Raw genomic sequence first — 23,809 nt, 5'->3', positions numbered from 1 at the left:
TGCCACTGCACCAGAATAAGATTTGCTTATGTGCTTTTCCCCCATTCACATCTGTACAGAATCAGCATAAAGGAAACCATATCCTCTGACTGAGAAAATACATTAAATGGAGATATAACACCATTCTCATGTTGGAAGCATAAAGCTCCGAAGGGGGGGGGGGGGGGGGGCAGATCACCCAACAACAAATGTTCAGTTATGATACATTATGTAATTTATTGAAAATATATACGAGAGACCATAATGTGCTAAAACAAAGTATTACTACCATGACCATCCAATCTTATCCAGCTAAATGCCAATTTAAAGAGTGTAATTCTAGGAAGAAGCCAGTGCGGGTTTTCTAGTATATTTAGCAGGGTGTGTCATCATGCTGTTTAACAAGAAGCTCACATTTACAAATATTAATACTCTTAATGAGCAGTACTGGATGCCCTGTAAAGCAACTGGGTTTTGTGTACCATGGCAAGCCCAGCTCAAATTTCAGTACTAACTGTTTTTTTATGCATTTTAACACAGCAAGTGTATCCTGCAGTAGAGATAATTTTCTATAATAAAGGTGCCATCTACCAAAATGAAAATGCCCCAAATCACAGTCAGGCAAGTTCGAACAACACACAGATGAAATCTGACATTTTCACGGGTCTAACAAACCACATGATTACTTTACCAGACAAAACAAAAATTTACATACAACCCACATCATAACATCTCTGTGCCAAAAAGGCACTTTCCACATGGGAGTTTATACCAAGCTTCCTGAAAACATAAAAGCTATTACTGATGTCAAAACCTCTGGAAAATTCTAATATCATACTTACAGTAACTCTGCTTTTACTCCATTGAAGAATATTTAAATTTATGAAGTGTGTTATGTAAACACTTAATGTATGAAGTGCTTAGTTGTAACCTTAAATAAGTACGCCTAGAAATCACTTTCAGAAGTGTACTTATGACTTGATTTGTCCAACATCTTATGCAAAAGACGCTTTTGCACACAACAGGAGCAATAAATACACAATACAATTGAGGACTTTTAGACAGATCAGAAGTAGGTGCTACATTGCATGCCAAACAATAAAAATTTCATTTGGAAGCAATCATAACTTGTATCCATGATGAATCACAACTGTGAGACAGGTTAAATGAGATCTATTTTGATATCAATTATTTCCATTCACACGGTCCCATTCTCTTTGAAGATATCAGAATTGATCTCTACCTCTCTGATGGCTCCATCCATACTTCTACACCTATCGAGCCCACTAACAACCAACAGTACCTGCATTTTTACAGCAGTCATCCCTTGCTGCCCCCCCCCCCCCCCCCCCCCCCAAAAAAAAATAATCAATCACATATAGACTGGCCACCTATCTGTGGTGCATCTGCACTGATGAGAATTCCTTCCTGAAGGTCTCCGTAAGGCCACCATAGACAGGCACTATCTCCCTAAACCTAGTCCACAGGCAAATTTCCCACGCCATATCCTCATACCAGATGCAAATAAGCATCCCACTTACCAATCAATACAATCCCAGACTGGAAAAGCTGAACTATGTCCTTCACCAGGGCTTGAATGTCTTATCATCGTGCCTGAAAATGAGGAGCATCTTACCCATAATCCTCCCATCTGCTCCTAATGTGGCATTCTGCCATCCCACCAGTCCACACAACACCCTGGTCCATCCCTATGCCACACCCATTCTCAGCCCCCTGCCACAAGACTCAGATTCCTGTGGGAGACCCTGTTGGAAGATCTGTTTGATTCACCTACCCAGCACATCCTACCCCAGTCGTGTCACATGCTTATCCTATCCCATCAAAAGCAGATCAGGGCCATATGTAAAAGCATCCATGTCTTATACAAGCTCAGCCACAATTTCTGCATGGCATTTTATGTGGGCATGACCACTAGATAACTGCCCATATGAATAAACGGCAGCCACCAAACTGTCACCAAGAGTTAACAACCCAGTGGTGGCAGAACATGGTGTCGAGGACAATGTGTTTGATTTTAATAGCTGCTTCACACAACCCATGCCAACTGAAATCTTCCCCCCTCTCCACAGCACTAGCTTTTCTGAACTACATAGACAGGAGTTGTACTTGCAACACATTCTCTATTTAATCCTCCTAGCCTCTATCTCTGATAACTGTCTGCCCCCCATCCACCTGACCATAACTTCACTCATCTTCCACCCACACCTCTGCCCCAGTTTCCCTTCTGTCACCTCCTCCCAGTCCGCTCGATCATGTAATTATCGTGCGATGCACAAACTCCCTGGTGCCCACGTGTCACATTCCTATTCTGTGCACCTGCTGCCTCTTCTTCCTATATTCCCATCCCATACACCTCTTCCTCCCTTCCTCAACTCTCCCTCCTGATCTCTGCCTCCTTTTCCCACCCTCGCAAACTCCACTCAATACAACCCCTCAACCCCAGTCTACCTGTCGAAATGTGCTCCTGGCACTGTGTACTGAATGAAATGGTACAGATCTGGGTGTATGTGTACTCTAGCATGATAAGGGATTCGTCCAAACGCTAGCAAAATTTTCAGTCTTGTTTATGTGACTGTTGACGACTCCATGCCTCTACTAATCGATGAATTGTTACCTTTTCTCCTAAATTATTTATCAGAATTATGATGAAAGTGGTAAGATGAAGTTCTGTGTAGGTTGCATAAATTTGGCATTGATTAAACTTAAGAGAATGTGATGAGGGTAGGTCTACCCTCATTCCCACTATAGGTGGGTCCCTCTCAGCTGGGGGGGGGGGGGGGGGGGGTCTGACTGATCTGTCCTTCATTTTTAACCTTCACATCTCTAGCCCTTTCTCTTCACATATTAGTTCCAAAAGCTAGAGTAGTTTTTATTGACAGTACTCACATTTCTCACGAAGGAAAGTACTGGTCAGAAACTGTTTTATTGTATAGTTTACTCAAGAGAACTGTCTTTTTGATAAAATTTATCATTCATTCTGGTGATGTACATGACATACTCATATACAGAAATTTGCCCTTCAATGTTCACCCAATACCGCTTTAATATTAACATGGAAGCATACAATGAATATACCTAGCATTGAAGACATACAGTGAGATTCAGATAGGAGGAGATAACATACAATCCAAAAACACGTATCACAGTAATTTTATTGTATGATTAAAAAATAAGGGCACTTCAGCTGGTAAGGCAACTCTTGGCCTCATCATGATGTAAAACTCATTAAGTTACAACATAGCACACCGCCATATGAAGATATAATTATGTATTAATGGCTGGAAAGATGAAGACTACGGCCGAACACTCAGTTTAATCAACCACAGAGTGTTAGCCACCTTCCTAAGCAACTTATCTTCCCAATGGTGCCTTGCAACTAATCTGACTAAGGAACTTTTGGCACATACAATGACAGCACACAAAGTCACGCTATGAATCCTACTTGAAGATGAGGCTGCACTATCTACTATTGAACAGAAGATACACACGTAAGAAACCTTTGTAACTTCCTGAATGCTTGAAACTTAACTGCAAGGTCACATCTTTTCTCTAACGAAGTCCGACACTGCTCTTGACTTAAACTACAAGAACTTAGAATTTTGCATTAAGATGTATAATATGACAAATTATTATTCAGATGATGATAATCAGTTCTAAGTACCTTTAAAGAATGAATAAGTACTGTTTTGCAAGGACTACAGACTCATGATAGTGCACAATGTGATGCTTTAACTCTGAATAGCACTTTCCTCTCAAAAATATTTCTTTATTTGAACAATTATTTCTGAAGAATACTGTATTTGACTATAGAGTGTTTGTAAGCATACTAATATGCTACAGTGATGCACTCATATCACTAACTGGACTATTGTTACCTACATCAATGCCACAAGAGACCTAGATTGTGTAACATATTGACCTTACCATAACTGCATCTGCTTCAAAAAAATCGATGAAATCATAGGCCACACTACAGAAATATCTTTAAAAACAATTTATTCAACACTTGGGGTACTTCTGATTAGACATACTGCAACAGTAGTGATTTTTTTAAACTGTTTGTTGGGCTTTGCATATGTTTCTTGACAAGCAAACTGAGTATCAGGGATACATACCATTGATTTTAGGCAAGGCAGAAGCCGTCGGTTCCTCTCTTCAGGGGTGGAATAAACAAAAGGATGAAGCACCTTTTCTCAAATTTATCACTGGGAGTAATTACATAGGAAATAATTTTCACTCGGGCTGAAACACTACACTCTACACTGCATGAAAGGTTACACAATGTTATGTTCACTAATTATTATTAAAATGTCACTTTCTACACGAAATTTTGTAATTTTTATTCCAAAAAGTCCACACTTTATAGACACTCCTAACATCCAAGGACTTAAAAATAACACCATCAAATTTGCTGTATTTGCACAGTCCATGTCACAAGTTCACTTTTCATTATGTACATCTGTTCACAAAAAATTGCACTATTTAATTTTTTGAAGTCACATGGTTTCAGTTTTTACGTAAACACAATGTGTAAAATCACAAATTGCTTCTCCAAAGGAAATTATGAACGTCTTTTCGATATTCGGGGCTGGTGACTAGGCTCCATATGAAAGGACGAGCTGGATGTGTGCTAATGGCTCTGTATCCAATGATGCTCTTAACTCTGTAACAGAAATAACTGGTATCACAACTTAGTACATCAGGAAAGTTTAAATTTATAAGCTAAAAAATTTCATGTGGATCGAAAAGGAGACCTAAAGTATTAGTTACATAGACAAAATACAGGTGCTTCAGTGGTTTCCTTATTGTTGATTTAATACTGCTGATGGCAATGACAAAAAAATGATATTACCTACTCTTGCTTGGGATACACCATTCACCTGAAAGAAGCAATTTGACACCATGTCTCTGACACTATAATGCAAGTAACATTTTATCAAAGAAGAAGTATAAGAAGAGGAAGGTGTCCTCATATTCCCAATCGATCAAGGGGATCAGCAATTTTGTGCTTTCAAGATAAGCTTTCTCAATATCAAAGAAGACTGCAGTAAGGTGGTATGTTCTAAATCCATATTGGGAGCAGCTACGTAGCTTTCTGGATTCCAAAACCTAGACAAGATGATGGTTAGTGATCAGTTCTAGAGTCTTTCCCCATGCAAGATGTAAGGGTGATACCACACACTATCCTTTTTTGATTTTAGGAAAGGCATTCGTTGCAGTAGTGGTCATCACTCCACATTCTCCTTAAAGCAGCTAGGCTGGGTACTTCTGATCACAAATAGGGATTATGTAGAATGCTACACTGAATCTTACCTGTTTCTGGCAAAGTAGGGATTGTAAATGGATAGTTGTACACTTGACAGCAAAAGAACTGAAGCACTGTGATAAACAGCAGAAAAATTGGATCACTTGGCAACAGCAGCATAAAAGTCAGGCCAGGGCATGATATCAGACAGGGAAAGTGGGTCACTGATTGAGATGATACGTTATATCTGACACTCACTATGTATTCACCTATGCCCTATGTGCTAAGGATTGCTTACTTTACAACATGACTACAGACCTGACAATGTTTGAACTGCAGCAACAACATCTGGATAACTACAAATATGAGGCACAGAGGCTACAAAAGTTTTAAGAATGTGCTTATAAGGCCTCACTATGTACCATTCATGATTAATCAAGAATAAAAGATCAATTTTAAAACTATTTTTTTTCTCTTTTTTCCTAAAATTGCTCATTCTCATCTTTTGCAAGCTGAAATGATAAATTCACACATTTTAGAATGAAGTTCAAAGCCACAAAATTACATTAGATGAACATATGTTCAAGGAGACTGCTCCAACACCCATATTTCATTACCTAATCGTTAAAGGAGTGGAATGGTAATCTGAAGGTGCAGAGTTCAAAGCTCTATGTTTCTATTTTTTTATTGTTTGTATGAATTCACTAGAATATAAAAGATGGCGAAAGCTTGGACAATGTTCATTCAAATTTTGAAATCAAGTATGAGAGTAATGAAATAGCTCACCTTACTGCACATCAGTTTCACTATAATTCAAACATTTTTCTTCCAGTAGCTTATGTTGTGAAAGATATGGTGCCTTGTGTCAGAGAAAATATCCAGCTCCAAAAGCAACTTTTGGAGAGCTATTCTCAAAGGACAGAACCAAACTTTATAAATCCGTACAGCTAAACTTAATACTTAACACCCCTGAGTGTTTGGAAGCAGTGATTACATTTTCCCAATAAATTAACAGTAGAATACTTCGACCAGCAGTGCACTAGTAAGGATGTTAAAGAGTACTTATACACCTCTAAAACAGCTATTAACCCGTAAGTACTTGCATGACAAGAAGTAACATAAAAAAAAGAAATGCATTGATTTATGGATGATCTTTGGACATAAATGAAGAAAACAGCATGTAATTAACAACATTTAATGACACTTTGATTTATTATGTGAGGAACAAAAGAAATGTAACCTAATACTTAAATCTGCTATACAGCAATAACACAGAGCTTTTCAGAACATCAGAATATTTCAGTGAGCTAAGCGTCTTATGTAGATAACTTTGGAATGCACTTTGCATACATGTTCCATACAAGTAGCACACACTGTTTAATGCTTGTTGTCATTTGTACTTTGATGAGGCATCTCTTCTGTTTGTGCAATGTTAGACCAATTTCTGTTTACAGTGTTTGATGTCGCTGATCCTGCTGTTGTATTCCTGTTCCTATGGCCATCAGAAACTACGTTATTCTGTTCCTAACATTGAGGGGTATATGGCTGTTACCTGTTCTCCTGATAACACTCCCCATGATGAAGTTGTTTGCAAGCTTCTCCAGACATGTTGTTCTTTGTATATTTTGATTAGCGTTCATTTTGTAAATGATATATAAGTTTAGAGCAGAGAGATTTAGAAAGTCGAACAACACAGCTAGATGTCATCTTCTTCTTTGGCCAACGCTATAATTGCTGCATACCTGGTCACATGTGTCCACTGCTTCATTAGTGTGATTGTAGAAATTCACAATGTGTGTGTGTGTGTGTGTGTGTGTGTGTGTGTGTGTGAGAGGGGGGTAACAACACCTGTCTCTGAATCTATCTTGGAATCACTTTGAATTGATGATGTTAGCACATTTCTTTCGCGAAACCAAATGAACTTTAACTCGCATTCGTGTTTTTACTGGGCAGGAACTTGGCAGGAATTTCATGCTCTCCCCCCCATGATGTTTCCACTAAAGTAAGCTTCATGTCCAGCAGTGTTCTGGCAAGTGGGACAATGGTATAACAGTTATGTTCCTTCCAAGTCTCTTATGTGAGCAACAAGGCATTGAACAACATCTGAAGGACTATAACACTGCCTGAATGGACCATCAGGCAGCATTCTTGCATACACCTCAAATGCGTGCAAGTAGAATGTTCTATTATATACTAAGGCAAACACTTTTATTCCATATTTCTCAGGTTTTTCAGGCAAATACTGCCTAAATGAGCAACCACCTTGAAATGGAATGAGTTGCTCATAAATCGCCAAATAATCCGTAGAGGTGTAGGCTTTCATAAAGTTTACCCCTGTGAGTAGACGAAATGCACAAATAGCAGCCAATTTGCCAGCCTTCTTTCTCTCATGTCAGTCAGTGGCGTTATCAAACTGAATAGAGAAAAGCAAGAACAAAAATCCCTGGTAAGACATAGCCTTGGAAAAAAGTTCCATTTCCGTCCGGCTCACGCGTATCTCTGAAGTGGAGATGGTAAGCTGTAGGTTCCAGCAAACAGTAATAAGCCTAGCAATGCCTTCATTTCAAATTGACCTGTAACTTGAGCATCACGACTCCTCTCAAAATTTGTGGCAGTTTTCATAAAGCAAGTAACTAATCTCTCAATTATATTCTCGTCAAAGTAAAGAAAGAAGGTCTGTTCCGATGTTTTTGTTCCCTTTGCTGTGCCATAAGCTCTAGACGGATGTGTGTTAATAATATTGTGCTTTTTAGCATGGTACTTCAACTAAATGGCTGGCTGCTCAATTTGCTTTTACCATCTCTGCCCAGAAAAAAAAGTGTCATTTTTTAGAGTCACCATTTCACCACCAAAAGTAACAGAAATGACTGAATCAGTTTCATGTTCATTTTCTTCAACACAGTTGTCTTCAAAATCAGAGAATCTTCCCACAGATTCTCATCATCTTTGTGAAGTAATTCTGCAATACTTTCTTCATCAGTCAATATTTTAGGCATTCTCTGACAGGAAATGAAGAACAGCCAGTCTCTTTCCTTTTGGCTAAGAAAGAAAATGTGATATAAAAATAAAATTGGTAAGTAATTAAATTTACTTACGCCAAAAAGAAGACACCCACCTCTTCAAACTCTGTTATTTGTGGCCGAAGACACACACTCACGTAGGGTCACAGGTGAAAAAACTGTGTAATGCAAACACTCCCATCGGATCCGACAGGCAATAATGCCAGAACGCTAATAGTGGCATCAGGTCAAACACTCAGTAACAGCAGTTTACTGTGAAACAATGGGGCCAACAATAACTCCAAGTACACTCAAGTTTCAGAATGTCACGTAAAAAAACACCTCAGGTAATTTTGACCCAGTGTGACTATGCAAGGGCTAATGCTCTCATGAATAAGCAGAATTAACAAATTAGTACCACAACGTTACTGGATCACTTACTTGTCAGAAAATATATTAAGTATAACATGCAAAGTTTCTTATGGACTTCTAGAAGTAATTCAAAGCTCTATGAAGTAACTGGAACCTTCAGATATTCGCAGCTTGAGTAATGAGTTAAGTTCAAACTAATGGGCTTTTTGTTTGGTATATTCATTAAATTCAAACCAAACATCACAGCAAATACATGAAAACAGTAAAAATCACGATTCGCTGTATCTTCCTGTCGTTAAGTAGCAACTGCATCACAATGCACCATTATATACCAACAATTTTGGTCCATCACATATGTCTATTATTTCACTTTCCATTACCATGACTAAAATGCTTGCATAGTATCTGGTGCAATGTCAACACTGTGGAATACAGTTCCATAAACCCCTCTATGGCAAAAAAAGTCTCGAATTTCTTCATGGGGTTTGTAACATTATTCAGGTTTATATCATATATGGTTGTCTTGGATGCGAATGCTAGGACCTGTATATCATGTGGATGCCCCTGTAAAAAAAAAAAAAAAAAAAAAAAAAAAAAAAAAAAAAAAGGAGGAAGAAGATCAGCGATCAGGAGATAACTGCCAATCATGTGATGGACCACTATGGCAACATTAGTACGGGACACACAACATTGAAAAATGTTGGGAGAGGCCTTTGAACAATTGCAGGACACTTAATTGCTAGTAACAAACATACACAAACCAACAACCACACCACTGGGTGTCATTATGCATGTTTGAATCAATCATTTACCACCACTTTAACTGTATTATGCTCGTGGTGTTGATAGTGGATGGATGACTGTAAATGAGGTGGTGTTAGAGGAGTTTACAACTCATGTCAGACTTGGCATACTGATCTGATATTTATATATCTCGTCATGCAGATGATGTCGAAGATAATTAAAGCAGTTTTATTCAACTACACGGACTGTACTCCAATAAGTGCCTAGCCTGCAGCTGCACGAGTCAGTAAACACCTGCAATATGCAGATAAAATGACCATGCCTGTCACATATATGGCATCTTGATGAGTTTTTAGGTATCCTGGATCCAAGCGACAGTGTTTAAGTGGCAGTAACACTTATTATCAAAGTTCACGTCGTGGATGACTATGGGAAGTTACCTGTGCATTGGAAACTGTGGATTAAATACCCACCTCTGTGATGACTGGAACCTCAGAACGTCAACGGCATATGCCTAGACTCAAGCTCTGGACCCAGTAAATGCACGGTATTCAAGAAAAACCAATAGTGGCCTGAAATACATTACATATATGTGGGCTACAGGTATTTCCAGTACACATGATTCTTTTCCCTTTTGCTTAGGTATTCAATGTTGGGCAGATATGTGTTACAACGATTCAGTCTTACTGAGTATGCAAAAAGACAACACAAACGTTGTGTGAAAATCACTGTGCCTTGGAATACATTTGAATCAGCGATTTATTCTTACCGCCTATTTCCATCTGCATCTCTTTACTTGGATGTATATTTCTTAAAGAAATTGGCCTCAGACACATGCCTGCTATAGATGCTAATTACTGGTATTTAGCAACTTTACAGTGCAGCTATCAATTATTTGTTAAAAATAAAAGCAAGTTTCTTAAGACTAATTTAATAATGTTTATTCAGGGACACACAGACAGGCATGCATGGGTGAACACAAACTCAAGACAAAATCATCAATTTCATAGGCGGGATTCTACTCCACGATCTCAAAAAAAAAAAGCACCTTAGTAACTTGGCTCACTCAACCTCCACAAGCTGAAGCCACATTGGCTTAAGGGCAGACCTAAAGCAGCAAGAATTTTTGAACAGGTCTTCCTCGGTATGACACAACTACTGCTCCTTTTGACAGAGATATAAATGTTTATTTCTTCCCTCAGGCATCAGTATAAGAATGGCAAGCAGAAATCGCCCTTGCAGGCTGTCAGTTGCAACTGCTTACTGATAGCATTCAGTTCAAGACAGAGTCAAGCTCTGATTGAAGAAGGTAAGTTTTCAGGTAGAGATTCTGCAGGATGTGTGGTGTGCCACCTACCACTGCAAAGAGATGTTGGAGGAATTATTTTGAAAGATGCACTACCAACAGATTTCCTGACTCGGGCAGGAACAGACTGAAAATGCACCAGGACAGAGAACTTGTGCAGAAGAGCCGACAGCTTCTTTCTTACACATGAAGCAGTTGTGGTGAGAGATCAACTCCTACAGCTAAAGTGGCACTGTTCACTGAAGGGTGAGGCAAACTGGACTGCATGCACACAGACCTGCTGTGAAACAGGAACTCAGAGAGCAAAATGTTTAATACCAGGTGGCATTTGTGGAGCTCCACCTGAACGCAGCATGTGAAAACAGAATTTTCATGCGCAACGATGGTTCAAGAGCAATTTAAAGGTCATGAACGGCAAGACATTGTCAAGAATATGTAGTGACTATAAGGAGAAGTCGGTAGCTATCAGCTTCCTGACGGAGCTGGATTTCTGCAAAAGAATCAGGAGGGCTTCACAGAATCTAGGGAACTCTTGGTATCAAGCCGTATGCTCATATAGTGAAGAATGTGAGGCTTCATTAAGTGCAAATGGTATGCACTGAAGAAAAAAATGAAATGTGTGTAAGGCATTAATGGCCAAGAGACCCTAGTCGCCAGTTGCGGTTCAATTCGTTTTTATTTTATGCCACTTCAGTGAATTGCATGACAATGATGAGAGAAACACACACACACACACACACACACACACACACAAACGTTCCGAGCACAAAAAATCCTCAATGCTGCCAGGAATTGAACCTGGAGCACCATGACTGAGAGCCATCTATCGCCATCTATCAATGTAACCATGAGCTGATGACCTATGCATAATTCTGCATTTGTTCAGCAGCAGCTGTCCCACAAGGGCATCCATGTTGTAGACTGGCTGCCACAGGCTGCTGCTATGATTCCAGTGGAGAACATTTAAGATGAGGTAGAATGAAAGCAACAATAATACTTTCAAGCCAATCAGTCTGGGATTTAGAATGGTTGTTCTACTGGGAAGGCCATTTAAATGATCAGTCAGCAGATTTTACAAGTAGTAAATAATGAAATAGCGCTGGTTGGTACTTTCTGAGACCTATCTAAGGCATCTGACTGACTGCATCACAGTATTCTCCTAGATGAAGTTTTATGGGATTGACAGTACAGCCAACCAACGGATAATGTCATAACTAACCAAAAGAAAGTAGAAAGTTGTTCTTAGTAAGTCAACCAATATATGTCTGATAACAACATCATTATTAGAATAGTGTGCCAAAATAGTTGCTTACAATAACAAAGCTTTATTTATGACAGACTGTTTTGGCATTTATCGCCATTTTCAAATATGTCTAGACTGATGTGATGTCCGTATTATGTCATTAGTGAACTGTCTTATAACTGTCACTGTTTTAAAAAGATGGTAAATGATGTAATATATTGAAAATAAAATGTTAATTACAGTGTCACAGTAAATACAATTCAGAAAAATACCAGCCCAAAGCAGAACACAAAATTCTGAATAATATAAATCATGAACTTCTATTAAATGATGCTATAGCATTAGAAGCTGATAAAGGGAATAGTGCAGTCATACTTAACAGAAACGAGTATGTCCACCAAAAACTCAACAACCTAAAATTGATTTCACTATAGAAATTGAGAAAGACAATACCACTAACTATCTAGACCTCAAAATTGGCAAAAATAATAAACACACACTTGATATCTATATAAAGAATACCACTTCTGTCAACGTTAGAAATGCCAATTCCTGTTATTCAATTGCTCATAAACTAGCATTTTTCCATTCAATGATTACTAGATTAAATAACCAACCATTAGAAAAACCAGCAATTCAAAAAGAACTTACCAAACTTCACTTTAGAGCCTATACAAATAACTTTGACCCCAACATAATCACCAAATTATACTAGAAGTGTAAAACACCGAAGCAGAACACAACACATACTGAGATATGCCTAACATGAGAACCATCACCCACACAGAAACTAAAATATGTACCAGCAGTCTACCTTGGTAGAATCTCCAACAAAATTAATGCACTTTTTTAAAGCCTTCTACAAAATTAACTTTCACCACCACTGGACCATTGAAATATGAAAGTCCAGGCATATACAAAATTACATGTGGCAGCTGTAATAGCTTTTACATTGGAGAAACAGGAAGAAATTTTAATGTGAGATAAAAGGCACACATTAGAGAGAGTGAAAATAATTGGTCAAGGTTCTTTTTATACTTGAAAAATCAAAACCATATTGCTGATACAATCGAAAATACACTCCAGATTCTACACTGAATATCAAAAGATTTTGCTCTGAATGTTTTTGAAGAACTGGAAATTTATACACACATGAGAAAACACCCACAAGAAATATTAAACGAGCATACAGAATTTGGACACAAGTACAACCTCAAAAATTTTATTGAACTTTTAGAACACAAAACTGGCTAAATTGGAAGTAGCATATGCAACAAGCAAATACTATCATAACAAATTTTAGTTGATAAAATTAATATCACTGTTCATTAGCATAATCTCTATAAAGACATAATACAGTACGAGCAGAACTGTAAAACTACTGTCACGCCATAATTAATGTCTTATTTTCAACATATTACATCATTTACCATCTTATTAAAACAGTAACAATAATAAGACAGTTCACTAACGATGTAATATGGACGTCACATCAGTCTAGATGTACTTGACAATGGCTATACATGCCGAAACAATCTGTCATAAATAAAGATTTGTTGTTATAAGCGACTACAGTGAAACCTGTATTTTACATTTTCATTAGGTCCAGGCTTAAAAACTGTAAAACTGAGAAAACTGCAGGATTGAGGAAAACGGTGAAACTTCCAAAATACAAGCGAACACATATGTAATTGGCATATATGATCAAAAATCACAATCCTCCCCAGTACAATGTATAAAATCTCTACAAGTGAAGGAAATCAAATGTACAATACAAGGTTTCTACAATAATTTGTGGTAATGAATTTCATCAGTTCTTAAAAAATCGTAGACGTGTAACAGCAAGTAGAAACTTATCAAAAAATTGAAACTGTTTTCTGGGTAAAAGGTAATCGAGCTATTTTCCGATCTGCTATGACCATAAATTATACAACAAAACACACATTTTTGAGCCAACACTTCCTTTCCGTTCACCCAGAAAAAAAGCAAAAATTGATGAACATGGTGAATTAAACTGAAAACTGTGAAGTAAGGTGAATGGCATCGGAATCTAACACATGGTTGTGTGTATTTTCCTTCTGTAGCCAATGGAAGTTTAATTTGGTTGAGTGGACTTCAAACCATGTACACACTAAGCTTGAAGCATGTTTTCGAAACATTTTTCTGGCTACTTGATGTGGACACTGCTTGGAAACATCTTTTGAAACACAGAAACATCTATTCACAGCAATGTTGGTATGGATCAAAGGAAACAATGTTTCAGGCCATCAATGCATGGTGCGCACTGCAAAGTACAAGCATATGTTTATATGTTGCATAGTGTCATCTGCTGTATAGACTTGTTAGGTGTTGCTGTATTAAGTTTGCAAGCAGTACAGGAACAGTAATAAAACAAAACGCTCTCCAAAAAACCGCTGCTACATTTGGAAGAATACTTAGAAAGACTGTGTACAATAGAAAATAGGGTTGCTTGTTGTAGCTTGCTTCGAAATGTGAAATAAGAACTCAAGGCTCTGGAATGAATCTCCCGTTGACAAAAAACTAAGACTAACAGCACGTCTGAGTGTAATTGTTTTCCTGCAATTTCTATCCTTTTTTTTAAGGAACGGTGATACCATATATGTCAGAAATTCAAAATCATTAGATGATATCCAAGTGAAATTACAGAAACTAGAGGTGTCTTCTGTACTCAGTTCCCATACATACCAAGTTTTTCCCACCAGTTGTTCTATAGTTTGTTTTCACACACCAAAGATGACGACTGGATGCAAACCAACAAATCGATTTATTACAACAACTAGTCTGATTTTATCAACCATTAACATCTACTACACAAACTCTCCATCAAAATAATATCATAGTTTTAAAACCAATTACGAAATTATCTTATAAATGCAAACTTATTCTGTAAATTGATGAAACACTGAGATATGCTTATGACAAGTAAATAAAAAAGAATGAACAACGATGACATATTTCATTTTGTTTGCGTGTAACTTTGAGTATTGATAATGCAGCAGCAAACATTAGAGTTTCCTCGTCTCTAGATATGATGTCGCTCACAATATGAAAAAATTCAAGAACAAATAGTGTTGCAAACGGTGTGAATAACCTGAGAGATGTTTACTGCCAGTCTGGATAGAAGCAGAGACAAGAAATGAAGTCCGAAATGGATGCGATACACTGTAGGAAATAAATGTTTTCAACAGAAACACATTTCCAGTGGCATTGTGGACGCAGCTTCACACTACTTTATGTTGCATTGTTGCAGTTCTGACGTCACTAATGAGCTTTTGACTATCGACTTTTGCAAGTGCTTGTGAACGACCTCCGTGTGGACTTTGCACATTCTGATTATTTATTTCCTTCAAAGCATGTCACATATGTTCGCAGCTCGCTGCATTCCAATTTTTTTTTTCAACTTAGCGTTGTTATCACGGTCGTTATGGCCATAATCCCCCCCCCATGAACCATGGACCTTGCCGTTGGTGGGGAGGCTTGCGTGCCTCAGCGATACAGATAGCCGTACCGTAGGTGCAACCACAACGGAGGGGTATCTGTTGAGAGGCCAGACAAACGTGTGGTTCCTGAAGAGGGGCAGCAGCCTTTTCAGTAGTTGCAAGGGCAACAGTCTGGATGTTTGACTGATCTGGCCTTGTAACAATAACCAAAACGGCCTTGCTGTGCTGGTACTGCGAACGGCTGACAGCAAGGGGAAACTACAGTCGTAATTTTTCCCGAGGGCATGCAGCTTTACTGTATGATTAAATGATGATGATGTCCTCCTGGGTAAAATATTCCGGAGGTAAAATAGTCCCCCATTTGGATCTCCGGGCGGGGCTACTCAAGAGGACGTCGCTATCAGGAGAAAGAAAACTGGCGTTCTACAGATCGGAGCGTGGAATGTCAGATCCCTTAATCGGGCAGGTAGGTTAGAAAATTTAAAAGGAGAAATGGATAGGTTGAAGTTAGATATAGTGGGAATTAGTGAAGTTCGGTGGCAGGAGGAATAAGACTTCTGGTCGGGTGACTACAGGGTTATAAACACAAAATCAAATAGGGGTAATGCAGGAGTAGGTTTAATAATGAATAGGAAAATAGGAATGTGGGTAAGCTACTACAAACAGCATAGTGAACGCATTATTGTGGCCAAGATAGATATGAAGCCCATACCTACTACAGTAGTACAAGTTTATATGCCAACTAGCTCTGCAGATGACGAAGAAATTGAAGAAATGTATGATGATATAAAAGAAATTATTCAGATTGTGAAGGGAGACGAAAATTTAATAGTCATGGGTGACTGGAATTCGAGTGTAGGAAAAGGGAGAGAAGGAAACATAGTAGGTGAATATGGATTGGGGCTAAGAAATGAAAGAGGAAGCCGCCTGGTAGAATTTTGCACAGAGCACAACTTGATCATAGCTAACACTTGGTTTAAGAATCATGAAAGAAGGTTGTATACATGGAAGAATCCTGGAGATACTAAAAGGTATCAGATAGATTATATAATGGTAAAACAGAGATTTAGGAACCAGGTTTTAAATAGTGAGACATTTCCAGGGCCAGATGTGGACTCTGACCACAATCTATTGGTTATGACCTGTAGATTAAAACTGAAGAAACTGCAAAAAGGTGGGAATTTTAAGGAGATGGGACCTGGATAAACTGAAAGAACCAGAGGTTGTACAGAGTTTCAGGGAGAGCATAAGGTAACAATTGACAGGAATGGGGGAAAGAAATACAGTAGAAGAAGAATGGGTAGCTTTGAGGGATGAAGTAGCGAAGGCAGCAGAGGATCAAGTAGGTAAAAAGATGAGGGCTAGTAGAAATCCTTGGGTAACAGAAGAAATATTGAATTTAATTGATGAAAGGAGAAAATATAAAAATGCAGTAAATGAAGCAGGCAAAAAGGAATACAAACGTCTCAAAGATGAGATCGACAGGAAGTGCAAAATGGCTAAGCAGGGATGGCTAGAGGACAAATGTAAGGATGTAGAGGCCTATCTCACTAGGGTTAAGATAGATACTGCCTACAGGAAAATTAAAGAGACCTTTGGAGATAAGAGAACGACTTGTATGAATATCAAGAGCTCAGATGGAAACCCAGTTCTAAGCAAAGAAGGGAAAGCAGAAAGGTGGAAGGAGTATATAGAGGGTCTATACAAGGGCGATGTACTTGAGGACAATATTATGGAAATGGAAGAGAATGTAGATGAAGATGAAATGGGAGATATGATACTGCGTGAAGAGTTTGACAGAGCACTGAAAGACCTGAGTTGAAACAAGGCCCCAGGAGTAGACAACATTCCATTGGAACTACTGACGGCCTTGGGAGAGCCAGTCCTGACAAAACTTTACCATCTGGTGAGCAAGATGTATGAAACAGGCGAAATACCCTCAGACTTCAAGAAGAATATAATAATTCCAATCCCAAAGAAAGCAGGTGTTGACAGATGTGAAAATTACCGAACTATCAGTTTAATAAGTCACAGCTACAAAATACTAACACGAATTCTTTACAAACGAATGGAAAAACTAGTAGAAGCCAACCTCGGGGAAGGTCAGTTTGGATTCTGTAGAAACACTGGAACACGTGAGGCAATACTGACCTTACGATTTATCTTAGAAGAAAGATTAAGGAAAGGCAAACCTACATTTCTAGCATTTGTAGACTTAGAGAAAGCTTTTGACAATCTTGACTGGAATACTCTCTTTCAAATTCTAAAGGTGGCAGGGGTAAAATACAGGGAGCGAAAGGCTATTTACAATTTGTACAGAAACCAGATGGCAGATATAAGAGTCGAGGGACATGAAAGGGAAGCAGTGGTTGGGAAGGGAGTAAGACAGGGTTGTAGCCTCTCCCCGATGTTGTTCGATCTGTATATTGAGCAAGCAGTAAAGGAAACAAAAGAAAAATTCAGAGTAGGTATTAAAATTCATGGAGAAGAAATAAAAACTTTGAGGTTTGCCGATGACATTGTAATTCTGTCAGAGACAGCAAAGGACTTGGAAGAGCAGTTAAATGGAATGGACAGTGTCTTGAAAGGAGGATATAAGATGAACATCAACAAAAGCAAAACAAGGATAATGGAATGTAGTCTAATTAAGTCGGGTGATGCTGAGGGAATTAGATTAGGAAATGAGACACTTAAAGTAGTAAAGGAGTTTTGCTATTTGGGGAGCAAAATAACTGATGATGGTCGAAGTAGGGAGGATATAAAATGTAGACTGGCAATGGCAAGGAAAGTGCTTCTGAAGAAGAGAAATTTGTTAACATCGAGTATAGATTTAAGTGTCAGGAAGTCATTTCTGAAAGTATTTGTATGGAGTGTAGCCATGTATTGAAGTGAAACATGGACGATAATTACTGTGGACAAGAAGAGAATAGAAGCTTTTGAAATGTGGTGCTGCAGAAGAATGCTGAAGATTAGATGGGTAGATCACATAACTAATGAGGAAGTATTGAATAGGATTGGGGAGAAGAGAAGTTTGTGGCACAACTTGACCAGAAGAAGGGATCGGTTGGTAGGACATGTTCTGAGGCATCAAGGGATCACCAATTTAGTATTGGAGGGCAGCGTGGAGGGTAAAAATCGTAGAGGGAGACCAAGAGATGAATACACTAAGCAGATTCAGAAGGATGTAGGTTGCAGTAGGTACTGGGAGATGAAAAAGCTTGCACAGGATAGAGTAGCATGGAGAGCTGCATCAAACCAGTCTCAGGACTGAAGACCACACCAACCAACCAACCATGGCCATAATACAATATGTTCTGCAATATTCGATGTTGTTAAACATTTCTGTCAGGTTAGATAATGAATGATGAAATAAATATTTGCCTGTTTATTTCCAAATGAAAGGTGATTCCCAAGTGCAGTGTTAGACAGAAACTTAGGACGACAGCTTACATTCCTGCAAGTTAAATGAGCAGCAATAAAATTCATATTGTTCCTTGTCACAAATATTTTGCTATGTATTTCCGAACATGTGAAGATTTCCAAGTGGGTGGTTAGGCAGAAACCTGAAAGGACAGCTAAAATTGCTGTAGGCACAAACCTAAAAGGACAGCTAAAATTGCTGCAAGTGAAACAATGAACAATAACATTCATACTCTTCCTTGTCATGAATATTTCGTACATTGTGCAAACACAAGGATATTCCCCTCCAGAGTTCTTGCTAAAACTGAGATTCTCCTGTCACTAATACATCCATAATCATCAACTTGACACTATAGTGATCAAAAACCGATAGTCTCATTCTTTATCACCTTCACAGAGTCACCATGTTATCATTATGTTAGTTCCTACAAAAAGTAGTGTGAAATGTACCTGACCCACCATCACTGGGCGGTGAAGCTAAATGCTGAAAGTAGCGTTGGCAAGACCAAGATTACGTCAGCATGGCCTCTCTCTCGTCTCCCCTCTCCGCAACTGCCTATAATATTCCGTTAACTCTACCATCATCCATAGTGCAAACTGTCTATCGTTTGTGCCACTTATAACTTGTTTATTCACATCTAATGTCAATAGGAAGAAATTGGGATGAATTCAAGTGAGATGTAGAATCGAGTCAATCTTACTAGGATGAAGCATAAAAAAAGGGGATTTTTATGATTGATCTAATGGGTTTTTCACAGGGACTACAAATTTATGGTGTAGAATAATGAAAAAAGTAAAATTGGAGAATGTAACATCAAAGTTCCACTCTATTCTAATAATCATGTCGTTATAAGGCACGTATTATACTGTTGGGCCTAAAGGAGAAAAATTGTTGATGATATCAACCAATACAGTCTGAGGGTCATAATTCTGACTGGGGAGAAATCGCGCACAGGAGTTCCCCAAGGCTCAATCGTTGGTCCACTACTGATCCTCATCTACGTGAATGATCTTGCATCTAATATACAACAAGGAGAATTAGTTCTTTTGCAGATGACACTAGTATTGTAATCAATCCAAGCACATATACAAGAACAGAAAAAATTGTAAACAAAATTCTTAAAAGTTTCATTGACTGGTTTTCTGTGAATGGTCTCACCCTCAACTTTAAAAAGACACAACATATTCATTTCTGCACATCTAGGGGTACTACACCAACGATAAGTGTAACATATGGCAAGGAAATAATAAATAGGAGGGAAACTTCAAAATTTTAAGGTGTCCATAATGATGAGCACTTAAATTGGGAAATGCATATTTTGGAACTCCTAAAACAACTCAGTTCAGCTACATTTGCATTTAGAATCATTGCAAATCTTGGGGAGACAAAAATCAGTAAGTTGACACATTTTGCATATTTTCATTCAATAATGTCATATTGAATAATGTTTTCGGACAACTCATCTTTAAGGAAGAAGGAAAAACATGCTGTAAGAATATAATGTCATGCTTGCCCATGATCATACTGTTGGGCATCCTGACCACTGCTTCATACTGTATTTATTTCCTCATGAAGTTTGTTGTAAATAATCCACTACAGTTCAAAAGGAACAGTGATGTACATAATTACAATACCAGTGACGTTCGTAACTCCACATGAAACTGCCTTTTGCACAAAAAGGGGACACAACACTACAACAAAAAATTTGACCACTTAACCAGTGATATAAAATGTCTAACAGACAGCAAGAGAAAGATTTGAAAACAAACTGAGAAGGTTTCACATTGACAACTCCTCCAATTCCATAGAAGAATTTCAGTTACTGTAATGTGCAGAAAGTGGTGTGTAGGATTTACTAACTGTATATCTTTTTTCTTTTTTTTTGTGGGGAGCAGGGAAGAAAAAAGCTCAGAAATGTTCAGAATGTAGCCATATGTACACATTAATTTGTGGTGTGAATTTAAAATGACTCATTCCATATGACTATGATCTTTTGGGCACAATGGTCCATGGAACACGAAACTAAATAACTAACTAAGGAAAACTTCTTTTGATGCACTTTGAGACTGCGTTCTTGAAGCCTGGAAGAAAGTTGTCTCTTCTGGCCATTATGTCCGACTTCTCACAGAGTCCATGTCAAGATGCATGATTAAAGTTACAAATAATGAGGAGAGTCTGGACAAGATATTACTGCACTGAAAACATTTTATTTTCTTTACTTGTATTTTCTCAATTTTCCATCAGTGATAGCTGGTGGAAGATCACTTTGTGACAGAAATGTGTTGAACCCGAGGTGATAAAATATGAGTTAGTTTTCCTTTATTTTTAAATATTAAATTTATCTTTCATTTGTTCTCTGCATACATACTTGAAAAGTAATAAATTATGAGGGAATTTTTAAGGCTTTTTTTTTTGTTATTACAAATTCATTTCTTCTTGTCCTCTACTGCCACCTTCTGCATCCCACCCAAAATATGTAAAAGATTTCTTCTGATGTTTGTTCAAACCCTCCACCTCTTTTGCTCACTAACAAACTATGGGCTGAGAATGGTAGGCAAGCTGGATGTTTCCATTTGTATACAACTATTAATGATGTGGGTTGGCCTGGATCTGATGTGACAGTTTCTTGTGATATCATGAGAACTTTTCTGATGTTTACAGTGAGATACTTACCTGAGATTTGGTCAGAACTCGGAAAATTGTACAGTAGTAGTTTTAGGGGCAAAGTAGCCTATAGTAGTGTAAAGCCTCATGGGTGCATCAAGACACCAAACAAATAGTAGCTACAGTGGCAATTATCAAAAATGCATTAATCTTAAAACTTTTGCGAACTGGTGGGTACTCATGGAATTGACGAGTTGGTTGTTGTCCCTTGTTGGGGATAGAAGAGAAGTCTGTGGTCAAATCGATGCAGATTTATTTTTGCAATATATCAGTTTATCAAAGCTGACATATGGGATCAACAGAAATTGTTTGAGCTCATTCTGGGTACCACAAGAATAAATTCTGTTTCTGTGTGTGGACACAGAATTTCATAACCAGTAAACATCTGAATATGAGCATTGTGATTTAGTGCAGAAGTGCTGGACTTGACAGTGGGAGCTTCAGGTGCTCAGCAGTTTTTCCCCCAAAGCATAATGTATGGAGACAGAAGAAGATGGTGTAACTAAGCAAAGGTAGCCTTGCAGAGCAAATGACTAGCTATGGGAGTTAATGGCTGTTACGAGACTTGTTGCACTGACAATAAACCATGTTATTTTGTTTGACCTGCTTCTGAGTTTAGCCAAAATTCTGACGACATTGTTACATTTTCCAATGACTTTTTCATGTTTGTCTGTGCTAGTGTCATCTGTGAGATTACTAAGTTTTCTGTATATTGGTCATTCTGATTTTGCACTAGTTGTCTGCACAATTCTTTCAGTTAAAAAGTAGCTGGTGGGCTGCTTCTGCAGACAAGTAAATGTGCTCTAGGCATTATCAACCACAAAGTAGTGTACAGACTTTATGACTGTTTTGGGACATGCTGAAAAATGCAAGCGTTGAGCTCGGACAATGATCGCTAACTTATTTCACTAATTGCTAGTTAATATAGCAGTTTGTTCTAACAATTGCTCCTTGACGATTCTCACATAAACACTGCGATGGCCTAGAGAGGTTAATATCAACCCGTCAGACAATAACCTAACAAAAAAATTGGACAGGCTGCAAGGCACTACATTGGTAATTAGCTCTACTCTCAACTAGATAAACTTCTTATTGCTATTTCTGTCTCTTTCTATTATAAGCCTACTGCAAACTGAACAGTTTGTTAATATGGATGTTCTTGCTTTTAAGAAAGTACCATCAACAATGATTGCTTTGTAATCATTATGGTCAGAAGTTACTTTGCATTGTTCTGTTTATTATAGATTACTGACAGTTTTACTTTAGAATGACATATTAAAAGATTGTGGAGTCAGCATACTGCATTCCTTTTTACTCATACACTCTCTGTTTTAATTTCTGGAACCTTTTGCACCGCACTTTTTCAGTAATTGCGAATATTGAGCATAGTTCCTTTGCACAGTTAACTTGTATGATATGAGGCTTTTTATTATAAGTAGCTTACAGAATTTCATTGTTGATGTTTGCATTTTGCAATGAATGCTCTGTTATTGGCTTTGCATTCCTCTGTTTTGGGGTAGTGCCAATGACACTGTTTTCATGAAATCTTTTTAAAGTCTATAATGATCATAAGTTGTGTTAAGTGTGTATAATTCTTACACTACAACCAGTGATTGACTTTTCAGTTTTCAGCATCCTTGAGAAAGAAAAACAATAATAATTGTTACAGCTATTGATTAAGGATTTTCAGCTTGCAGTCAGTGCACCTGAGTGATTTTAGTATCTACATCCTAGCCCGTAAGTCTAGTATCAGAAATGGGAGTAAAAAGTCATTGGTTAACACTGGTGATATTTCTGCCCTTTGTCAACTGCCAAACGCATCTTTGAGAGGCAAGATACATTCTGCACTTTCAAGCCTGCTCAAGGAAACATAGGCAGCATAAACATACTACTCCTGTGGCTATTAAAACTGGCAACACTGTATGATATGTTTGGCTACTCTGCGATTGTCAACTTGCTTTCAGGAATGGCACAGATTTATCCTGCTAAATTAACCTGATTTTTTCTGTCACTTGCATTAAATAATCTAAGCGACTTTCATTTAATATGCAAAATCGGGTTATTAGATTTATGGTTCTGAGTCCAGAAACATCATTCCATCGCAAATTATATGTGTCAGCTGTCACTATGGCGATGACAGAGCACGAAAAACAGCACTGGCTTGCTAACATTTAAATGTGACCACTGTCTAAAGCAATAGCTGTTTTTGCTGTGGGTTTGAAGCTCACTGGAGGACTATTACTTAGCATTTACATTTTTCATCTTCTTTAAATTGCCAGACCAACAACTGGCAAGTAATATTCATAAAACCTCTGCATCATAAGTCTTCTCATAAACTTCACTCATACCTTTAC

General features: G+C 38.0%; 1 protein-coding gene across 1 annotated transcript in view; it reads right to left on the bottom strand.

The window, feature by feature from the left end:
• Positions 1–3,979: 3,979 nt before the first annotated feature.
• LOC124721530 (protein purity of essence) overlaps positions 3,980–23,809 on the bottom strand; it is a 482,247-nt gene continuing 462,417 nt past the window's right edge. The window contains exon 83 of the mRNA XM_047246550.1: positions 3,980–4,663. Within this exon, the coding sequence (XP_047102506.1) occupies positions 4,596–4,663 (68 nt within the window). The 3' untranslated portion in view covers positions 3,980–4,595. The remainder of the gene's footprint in view (positions 4,664–23,809) is intronic.

The sequence above is a fragment of the Schistocerca piceifrons genome, chromosome X (genome assembly GCF_021461385.2).
Source record: "Schistocerca piceifrons isolate TAMUIC-IGC-003096 chromosome X, iqSchPice1.1, whole genome shotgun sequence".
Classification (NCBI taxonomy): Eukaryota; Metazoa; Arthropoda; class Insecta; order Orthoptera; family Acrididae; genus Schistocerca; species Schistocerca piceifrons.
This window is presented reverse-complemented; position numbering and strand designations above follow the sequence as displayed.